The 11,061-nt window shown below is 42.2% G+C and overlaps 1 protein-coding gene across 1 annotated transcript; it reads left to right on the top strand.

Annotated features, from left to right (window-relative positions):
• Window positions 1-166: 166 nt before the first annotated feature.
• On the top strand, window positions 167-7,159 carry LOC131264168 (uncharacterized). Its single transcript, XM_058266456.1, has 7 exons — window positions 167-291; window positions 3,133-3,259; window positions 5,353-5,533; window positions 5,596-5,713; window positions 5,792-6,129; window positions 6,199-6,825; window positions 6,896-7,159. Exons 1-7 carry the CDS (start codon window positions 167-169, stop codon window positions 7,126-7,128), a joined length of 1,749 nt encoding a protein of 582 aa, XP_058122439.1. The 3' UTR covers window positions 7,129-7,159.
• Window positions 7,160-11,061: the final 3,902 nt, after the last annotated feature.

Below are 11,061 nucleotides of genomic sequence, written 5' to 3'. Positions count from 1 at the left end.
AAGTTGATACAATCCAAGTCGTATAAATTGTGGTCAGAAAACAAAACTAACGAGTGCTAGAAATCATAATAAAATATAATTCAAAACAGAGTGTGAATCATTCAAAGCACGAAACATCAGAAGTTCATCGTGTCGTGTGCAATGACGATATTCAAATGGTGAAAGCATGATGAAGAATTACCTTAAACCTGGTTTGGCTCACTACTGGGAGCTTGCCTTTGTACTGAGTCTGCTAACAACATGCCAATCATATACGCTAGAAGGCGACAATGTTTGCTACCGATATGAGAGGTAAATTCACATTTGCTAAGAGATGGAAAAATAACTTAAAAGGTGAAAAGAGATGGAAAAATCAAATAAATGCATTGAAAATCAAGTGATCTAACCATGATAAAAAATATCTGTAAAATAATTTTGTAGGCAAAAGTAGTTAACTGACAAAGGTGTCAAAACTATTAACAGTTGACCATCTCGATTCGGTAATGTTTAAGTGGTAATTAATTCCAGCGAATCATAAATAATCTATTAATTTAAACATTACTGCCATCGTGTCCTTCAACGCGCTAAGGCCTCGAGGAAAAACTCTCCTCCTGCATCTCAGCTGCTCACAAAACAAACGGTTCACCGCCAATCGCCTTCGGGTGTCAATCGTTGCTTTATTAATTGGATAATGTAATGCTTGGTAATTCGCACCAGCCACCCAGCTCAAAGCACTCCCCACGGTGCGGGTAAAAGGTATCGCCCTGAAAGCAGCCCCACCCACCGGACAAGCCGTCCGAAAAGCCGTGCCAAACCGTCTGCCGAACCGGGGCACGTCATTTTGTGGCGCTACCCGCGCTACTTATCTCACCGAGTCTCGGGCGTTTGCCTCGTTCCCCATTCCGGGCGGACCGCCCTGACGAAGCAACATTTCCCACTGTCGGTGCAGGGCTGCTTATTTAACGCCCGGAGAAGCCGGGTCTGACCTGTCCAAGCTCCCGCCCCGCGGGTGAACAATTGCCATCCTTCAAGGCACGGGAAAATTGGTGGCAGCGGCTACAAACTAGAGACACCGATAGCCGTCAGCTGGGGAGCAGCACGATTGTTCGAATTGGCGAACCTCCGGACGTCATTTCGGAGCCGTCCGGATGGGTAAATGGTGCTAATGTCTCCCATCCCTGTAATCAGCCGCGCCGGGCAGCGTTATGTTGCAGTTTTTCACCGGGCCGCTGTGGGGTTCCTGTGGCAACAATGACGCCACTCAGTACTCCCCTTTTATTTTCAACTGAACCCAACCTGGTCACTGGAACGCTTCCGCATACTTTGCACACGCTTATCCTTTCCCTTTCCCGAGCTTTTTCTGTCACAGCCCCGGGAAAAAGGTTTGCGTGGCATGTGTTTTCCAACCCACAAACCTCCTGGACGATCACGGTAGGTATTGCGTAATGACCGCTGCACGTCGCTGGGACGCACCGTCCTGGGAATGGAACGAAACCGTTTTTCAACCACGACCACGCTCCTCCCGGGGGCCATCCCACCTGCACCAGGGGTGTCATTTTTTCCAATCACCGCTACGCAACCAACGATGATTGATGAGAAACGGGTGTGTGTGCGCGTGCGCGCTCTCGCCATGAAAAACCCACCGAAGCTCCAGGGTCTGCCGAACGTTGGCTTAACGAGCTTAGAAAGGACTCATCGATCGATTGGCAACCGGTGGGCTAAGCCGCAGGAAAAATGGTTTCATTTTATAATCGATCCATGAATGAACCGCGACGGCAGCCAGAAAGGGGGGAAAAGTGTAAGACAACCCATGTGAATTCGTTTATATTTCACCGAACAGGAAGATGGGCATTAGGAGCGCCAAGGCCCTGAGCGAGTGGAACCTTGAATCGGAACGTTGCAGAGTGCGTGCGTGCTACAGATTTGGGCTGGTGCAGCTCAAATTCATGCCCGGGAAGAGGCGTAAATAAGCTCCCTTGCATAACGTGCGTGTCAGAGGCCTTGCATTTCGAACGTTTCGGACATAAATTATGCTCCATTTCGCCAGTGACAACCGGTTCCAATAGAGTAGGGTGTTCTAAACGAATGCAACATCAAAAACAAGATAAACTAAGTGTTCAGATGTTTGTGTTGTGCAACATTTATTTAAAAATAAACTTAGAGAAGTGTTTAGAACGAATTTTGAATAAGTTTCGTCGATAACAATCATTAAATTAATTAACCATGTTTCAAGAATCAAATCAAACCGTTATACGATCGAAGTATTTTCTTCCTTTCTTGTTACATAACCCAAGCACATTTTCGTTTCTAATTCTACCATTCTTCGTGCTACCATTCATCCCCAATCTTCTCTCCCCAAAAATCTCTTTCTTCAGTCACCATTACGAACTTCTTCAGCACGCCGCCCAAACGCCAAATAAATCGGCGTTTTTAGGCTGGGCTGGCGAAAATGTTTCGACGTGCTGTAACAATCCAACCGTTTTCAACAGTTCTCAAGTGGTTTATACTGCAAAGACGGTCGGTTAATCCGGCTGGCATGGAACGCATGTTTATCTCTCGCGCAATTAAAAGGGAAAAGAAATCCAAATCGTCTAAATCTGCTACTGAGGAAAGAAAAGTAACAGTTGAAAACAACGTCTTTGATGCAATCCCGTGCGAGTGCGTGTTTGTCGGTGTGAACATTTATGATCATTCTTCTTGGCAGAAGATCGCGCTTGTTGCGGCATTGGGATTATTTCGTAAAGTGCAGTAAATTACCGAACGATGAACCGACGAACCCTTCAGAGGCACCCAAACAAGCATACTGGGTCTTTTTTATTTTTTGCTAGTTAATTTTAAATTGATCCGGTCAACGCTGCACATCAACCAATGTACACAAGGTTGGCAGCGATTCGATTGCTTCAACACGGTTTAATAATACGTCAAAAACGATTTATTAAATTGCCACATGATTGATGGTTCTGGAAGGCAGGAGAAAAGGGGCTTCGAATGGGCTGCTGCTGTCGTTCTTTTTGGAACACGTTGGCAGCAAACGTTGATCCATCGTTAGCTGTGATGAGTGGCCAGTTCGAAGCAAGCTGCTGCTGGATGTGTGTGGTTGATCGTCTCCTGAAGTTTATCGCATTTCTTTTGCCTCTCCATATTTTTTTCTAGCTTTACCGAAACTGAAACAATTCCACGAAATCAAACGGTACAGGTCCTGACGAGACAATGGTGTCTGGAAATCCCTCCAAGATGCACTTCCTACCGGACGGAGGTGAAAGAAGTGTTCGTTAAACAGGTATGATCTCAAAATAACTACTAAGTAAAAATTGACTCACAGCTCTATGTTCAGTTGTCAAAACATATTAAAGAAAAACACTAACATGAATTCAAATGAAGTAATTAATATAATACATCAGTACCTTGAAGGAAGTGAAGGAAGTTCGTTAAACAAGTATGATCTTAAAACAATCACAAAGTAATAAATAAAAACATAAATCCAAAGTTGTATGTTCAATTGTCAAAAACATTAAATAAAAACACTAACATGACATCACATGAAGTAATTAACATAATACATTAGTTCATTTTGTCCAAGGGAAGCGATAAATAGTAAAAGCAATCGTGTTGTCATGTAGCAAACAAATGAAGCCACAAATCGACCCGTTGCCCGTCAGTCCTCACAATCAGCTCCATAAATCACATGCAAATTCAGTCAAACCGCATTATGTTTGACCACACGAAAGCGCATTGCCGAAATGGCGATGCCGCCCAGAAAGGGTTGTGCGCCCCATAACAGATCGTAAACATCAATTACCGCTTGTGCGGTTTGACCGCGTCGACGTCGCAAGGCGCTGTAGAGTTCACGATCAACGACTTTCTTACGCATACACCGTCCACGCACCTATTACGGCAATAATAACGATTGTTAGCCATTATTTTATTTCGCGACTTCCGCTTCCCCGGTGAGCCGGTGGTGGTGGTTGGGTGCGATGCATTGGGATCCCGTACGGTGACGAGTCTAGGCTAAGCCCGTGACTTCACTCATCTTTCCACTGGATCGCCGGCATTAGGAGACATTCATCCGTCACACGAAATGCAAACAAATCCACATCGCAAACACCGAGGGCGGGCGATAAAATTCACAAAGCCATCGGCGGCTCGCGAACACGCGAGAACAGGAAGTACACAGAACGAACGAACGGACCTGGAAGAGAATGGAATTAAATAAGAAACAAAGACCCATCATAAGCGCACAGCACCGGGTATCTTGCTGGTTGCTATCTGTCCGCCGACATCGCGACCATTCTTGAGACGACGCTCGAAGATGCGATGGGAGAATCCCTTCCCAGCGCACTTAGTATTCGGCTTGGGATCGGGAAGTTTCGGCTACGTCCGCCTTTTGTTTCAGCACCGGATCAGGGCCCCACCCTGGCACCCTTGATGGATGGGGATTAATTTAATCAAGGAAACCGCCGGTTCGTAATCGTACAGGGAATTTTTGATTCCCCTGCGAGCTCACACAGTTTAACTGTCCAATAGTTCTGAAACCACTTCCAGGGTCATTGGTGACGTAGTGAATGAATAGTTACGCTCATGCTAGACGCACCTTTTGGCGGGTTTTTGGTGTGAATGAATGGTGACGGGTCTGTGGGAAATCTGTCATTTTTACCGATCGTTACCGGCCGGAACAGGAAGTTCACATTCTGGAATGGTAATAATATTTAAATGTACCTTTCCGTGCGTGAAGGAATTCATGTATGTTAATGGCTTGTTTGAGTTGCGATGATCATTTTTGCCTTAGGTTCATTTACTTCATACTGAATTTAGTTCTTGGGCTTTGAATAGAATAATTCCAGTGAAATTATGAACTATGAATTAATTACTTTAAATAGTAAATTGCGGTAGAGTTTTTATCAAAAACAATATAAATACTCTTTTGTGCTAGTAATGATTTATTATTTCACTTTTTCTGACTTGTTCTAACGTTCTCAAAAACTTTTGCATCCAACCTTGTTTGGACTTCGATGCATCCGCTCGTCATAAATATCGGCAAGCGCAAGGGACTGAATTCTTAATTCGATTCATTATGCTGCAATGGTTTGCGTATGTTGCATGCATTCATCAACTTCGCGCCAACTTGTCGTTGGGCGCATGAAGACATTCAAAGTGATCGTTAAAAATGTACCCTACGCAAGACCACCATCCCCGAAGGGCCAACCATTTGGCGTGTGTATGCTGTGGTGAATTTTGAACAACTCCTCGAAAACATAAATTGGCAACAACGGAGTGGACGTTTACGTAACACTGGAGTCTAAAAATAACCTAACTTCCGGTGGATATTTATAGTCTGTTTCATTGTGTTTTTCTTGTCTTTTTTCCCCACTGCAGAACGTTACCAAGACGCGAAGGGTGGAGTTTTGCTGCGAGGGCTATCAGGAGCAGCGTACCGATAACGGCACTACGGCGGAATGCCGCCCGATATGCCGCGGTGGATGCATCCATGGCGTGTGTCAGGCGCCGAACGTTTGCAGCTGCGAGGCTGGTTTCGCCGGAAAACATTGCCTGCAGCGTAAGTGTTAGGTTATGAGAAGTAATGTGTTTATAACCCCTTTCAGTTGTTTCTGCTTGTAGGATGTAGGAATGGTACCTGGGGCGTAAACTGCCGACATCGGTGTCACTGTCAGAACTATTCACATTGTGACACTAAAACCGGTCACTGCCGGTGCGCTGACGGATGGATGGGAAAATAGTTGAGTCTTGAACCGAATTTTTGTGCACCTCAAGCAGATGTAAACTCGCCTTTTGATTCTTTTATCACTCGTTCTAGCTGTGAGACCCCATGTCCGGAAGGAACGTATGGGACGATGTGTGTCAGTAAGTGTAGTTGTAGTGGCAGACTTTGCCACCCGCAGACGGGCCTTTGCCTGCCGGTCGATGAGGTCGTCATGTTTGATAACATTACCCGTACGGTGGAGAACAGTTTCTCCGCCGAAAGTACGGAGCGCATTTCGGCGGAGCAGTGGATCAAGGTCGATAATGATACCATTATGAGGGAAAGCAGTATAACCACTACCTCGACTACCGTTAGCAGTAGTAGCAGTAGTAGTAATAGTAGTAGTAGTAGTAGTAGCCCTTCTGAACCATATACCACACCCAGTACTACCAGTGGCACGTTATCGACAATCTTTGACGGGGAAAGCACAACCACTGATTTGTCAATAACCTCAACCACAGAAGCAAACGGTCAAATTCTTTCGAATGCAACATACGCCGAATCGTACCACGAATATCTTCCGAACAACACCGAGATGAGCATGGTCCTAACCAAGGGACATTCGCGATCGGCCAGCAATGAGAGTATGTACGAACTCGTTACAACCACTTCCCGGGTGGAAATCACCTTCATAGACACCGCAGTTAAAAAGATCGAAGATCCCACCATAGTGCAAGATAATGTTACGTACGAGGACGCAGCGACATCCATTACCGACAGCTCCAACGATACCGACACTCAGCTAGTCTACCTCGAATCCGGGAACCAACCCGTTCTGGTGGGAATATCCGACGATAGTGACGATCATACGCGTGGTCAGCAAAATGAAGCGAACGAGCGACAAGCGATCGTGACGATCTCCTTCCTGGTGATCACGCTCGGTCTGCTGATGTCGGTCGTCTTTTACATGAAGCGCCTCAACCGGAACACATTATCCAAACCGACGCCAACCGCACCACCGGTGAAGATCGTCGATGGAAGTGTCCAGACCGGGAACGACTCAAACCGATCGTCCGATCCGCTGCCAGAGTTGCCGCAAGTTACCTACACCAGGGTACAACCAAAACCTCTGCGAAATGGAAACATTGGTGAGTAGCATAGGGAGTTCATCTTTCCTATGCAAAACCGCTCATGTATTTAATTTTGTACTCCTTCCAGAACACTACGACGTGCCGGTGAACAACAGTTTTATACATCGCGCAAAGAAAGCCTCCCCTTACAACTACAACTTTTCCGCAAACAGTAAAACACCGCCGAGAAAATACAGTCTCGAACATATCTACGATGAAATTCAGTATCCTCCACTGTCGGAGGTGTCCAGCACAACTGATAAGACGGAGGAGACGGATGAGACTGATGCAAATTACTCCAAACCGATGGTGGCCAACTAGAACGTAGTTGTAGGATTGTTTTGTATGCAATAAGGATTTGTAGAAATATAATATATTTCCGCTTGAACTCTGTTCGTGCCAGTATATTTCATGATATTTTTTAGTGTGTTCTTTTGATGCCGTAAACTGTGTAGTTAAGCTTCCACAAACTGGATGGTAGGAAAAATATTTCGTTTCAATCTTCTAAATTGTTTCATCAAGTAAAATTTGATTTGCATCTACTTCATTTATGTGGTGTCAAACTTGTTTTTAGATCTACCTCACAGAAACCGACGAACACCACTTTAAACAACTAACACCGTCACATACAAATGAACTAATAGTTCATAAATCTGAAAAATGGTCTAGAAGCATGATAAGAAAGTAAGATAAATATTCCGTACAATTTCAACTGATGGTAAGTAATGCCGGTTTTCAACTGGTAAGTAATGCCAGAGTTACGTTTCACTTTCATCAGTCATTAGCCACTCGTTCGGAAGGTAGTTTATTGCTCGGTGCACCAGATTGATAACTACAGTTTGCGCAACGCTTATTTTCACCATAATCTTTAAGCATTTCGGTGAGGTGAACAATGGATGAGGCATTCGTAATATGCTTGGTGCTGGCGTCAATAGGATCGTTGTTCATAGCATTTCTGTGCATCGCGTATCTACTAGGGCAAAGAAATATATTATTTAAACAAACGCAAAACGCTTCCCCGGCCGTATCTCCGAACCCTGGGCAGGGCCATACAGTAGAAGGTAATGCAATAGGAAAAATTCAGTCCAGAAATATGATATGATAGTAAGATAGATATTTCAATTTCAATCGACCAATCATACGCAAATATTGACTACTCCATTGACTTTACCATAGTTCTCATGCTTCATTCCATGATCATTTCGATGAAGTGAACCATGATTTAGTTCATAGTATTTCTATGCATGGCATACTTTCTAGGGTTCTCGTTAAAACGGTCGGCCAAACGGTCTTCCACCAACACTTCGCAGCAGAACTCAGATACTCTACAACGTTCGGCAGCATTTGTACCTCCAGATCTAAATTTCGCATTTCCGGCTGGTAAGAGTAATAACTTTTATTATTTATACAATCTTTTCTGACCAAACACCATTGTAATCAAAGCTCGGCCTATTAAGAAAAATTCTGTAGCAACATTTTACTTTGGTTTTTATTCCATTTCCAAGATCAGTATGATGTACCGTCTAACAACGCCAGAGTGGCAGTTGAAATCGACGATGTCTATGAAGAAATGCAAGCTACTGATAGCGGTGATATCTAAGAACACATACAACCTACGAAAAGCCCGGATACACTACAAAAATGCGAAACAGATTAAAGCATTCAGGGATAGTGAACACAAAGCTTAATGAAAGTAGTGTTCCATTGGGCACAGTAATACTCGATCGGTTTACTTTGAAACATAAATTCTATGATAATGAATCGTAGCAAACAAATAAAATTTGCACACTAATCGAAATTTTTATGACTCACTCATACGTTCGAAACTCATTTTGACACGTGTTTACTTCATACAAACACTTCTTTCTTTATCGAAACGATCACATAGGGAATATCACACAATGCTGGGATGAATCAAGAGTCATTTTTTTTTATTTTGAGGTATGATAAGAATGCTCATTTACTTAATAGTTTGCAAACAGCTCGAAAGTTATGAAATCCGAATTTTTTACACAAGGCGCATTTCTGTAAACGTTACGCTGTAAATCAAATAAAAGAATAACCGCCCGACAATATCACAATGCTGCAACCAGTTTGACGGAAGATACGGATGGGACTGTTGCAAATTACTCCAAATCGATGGTGGCCAATTAGAACGTAGTTGTAGAATGTTTTGGTATGCAATAAGGTTTTGTAAAAATAATATATATTGTCGCTTTTACTCTGTTCGTGCCAGTACATTTTATGATAAATTGTCGTGTGTTCTTTTGATGCCACAAAGTGTAGTCAAGCATGAAAATGTAAATGGAAAGAAACAAACTTCTGCTTCAATCTTCTAAAGCTGCGTTTCATAAAATAAGGTAAATTCGATTTGTTTTACTTTATTTATGCGGTATTGAATTTTTTTCTGGTCCTCCTCACAGAAACCGACGTACACCACACTAACCAACTAATACCGTCACATACCAATGAAAACAAAATTGGTCTCGAAGCATGATAAGAAAGTAAGATAGAAATGTTGTACAAATTCAACTAACCGATTGGAAGTCATGTCGAAGTTACGTTTCACTTTCATCAGTCATTAGCCACTCGTTCGGAAGGCAGTTTCTTGTTCGGTACACCACATTAATAACCACAGTTTGCTCAACGCTTATTTCCACCATAATCTTAAACCGTTTAATGACAGTGGACAATGGATGAGACAGTTTTCCTAATTTTCTTGTTGATGGCGTTAATAGGAGTGTTGTTCATAGCGTTTCTGTGCATCGCGTTTCTACTAGGGCAAAGAAATATATTACTCAAACAGACGCAAAACGCTTCTCCAGCCGTATCTCCAAACCCCAAGCTGGGCCATACAGTAGAAGGTAACGATTGTAGTAAAATTGTAGCAATATGAAAAATTCAGTCATGATAGGTTAAAAAGTTATTTCAATATCAATCGACCAATTATAGGGCCAACATTAGCCACTATTTACCATAGTGTCTTAAATGCTTCATTTTATCAACGAATCATGATTATTTAAATGAAGTGAACCATGATTTAGTTCATAGTATTTCTATGCATGTCATACTTTCTAGGGTTCTCATTAAAACGGTCGGGCAAGCCTTCCACCACCACTTCGCCGCAGAACTCAGATGCTTTACAACGTTCGACAACATTTGTGCCTCCAGTGTTAAATTTCGCATTTCGTGAGGGCAAAAGTAATAAACTTTATTATTTATACACTCTTTTCTGTGTAAACACCATTTGAATCAAAGCTTGGTCTATTACGAAAGTTAATGTAACAACATTTTACAATGGTTTTTTTTTCTATTTTCAAGATCAGTATGATGTACCGTCTAACAACGCCAGACTGTCAGTTGAAAGCGATGATGTCTATGAAGAAATACAAGCTACTGATAGCGGTGATACCTAAGTACACATACAACCTACGAAAAGCCCGGATACACTACAAAAATGTGAAACAGATTAAAGCATTCAGGGATAGTGAACACAAAGCTTAATGAAAGTAGTGTTCTATTGGGCACAGTAACACTAATCGGTTTACTTTGAAAAACAAGTTCTTTGGCTATAAATTGTAGCAAACAAATAAAATTTGTACACTAATCGAAATAGTTACAACTCATTCATACGTTCGAAATTCCTTTCGAAACGAGTTTATTTCATACAAACACTTCTTTCTTTATCGCAAAGTTCAAATAAGCAAACTTGTGATACAGTTTCCCACTGGGTAGTTTCAACACTGGGATGTATCAGGATTCAATTTTTGTTTTGTTTTTGAGGTATTATGAGAATGCTTATTCACTAAATAGTTTGCAAACAGCTCAAAGTTTCTGAAATCCGAATTATGATACAAGGCGCATTTCTGTAAAACGTTACTGAAAACACCACTGTAAATCAAATAAAAGAATAACCGCCCGACAATATCACAATGCTGCAACCAGTTTGACGGAAGATACGTATGGGATTGATGCAAATTACTCCAAACCGATGGTAGCCAATTAGAACGAAGTTGTACAATGTTTTGGTATGCAATAAGGTTTGCATGTAGAAATAGCATATATTTTCGCTTGAACTCTGTTCGTGCCAGTAAATTTTATGATAAATTGTCGTGTGTTCTTTTGATGCCATAAACTGTGTAGTCAAGCATGAAAATGTAAATGGAAAGAAACAAACTTCTGAAGCTACGTTTAATAAAATAAGGTAAATTCGAATCGGTTTACTTCATTTAAGTAATGTTGCAATTTTTTTCT

This window comes from Anopheles coustani, chromosome 2, assembly GCF_943734705.1.
Source record: "Anopheles coustani chromosome 2, idAnoCousDA_361_x.2, whole genome shotgun sequence".
Taxonomy (NCBI): Eukaryota; Metazoa; Arthropoda; class Insecta; order Diptera; family Culicidae; genus Anopheles; species Anopheles coustani.
This window is presented reverse-complemented; position numbering and strand designations above follow the sequence as displayed.

Excerpts from the sequence above, each read along its gene's own strand:
- LOC131264168 (XM_058266456.1), top strand. The coding sequence starts at position 167 with ATGATGAAGAATTACCTTAAACCTGGTTTGGCTCACTACTGGGAGCTT. Across the intron at positions 292-3,132 it reads GTTTGCTACCGATATGAGAG|CTTTACCGAAACTGAAACAA; the intron begins GTAAATTCACAT and ends ATTTTTTTCTAG. Across the intron at positions 5,714-5,791 it reads GACGGATGGATGGGAAAATA|CTGTGAGACCCCATGTCCGG; the intron begins GTTGAGTCTTGA and ends CACTCGTTCTAG.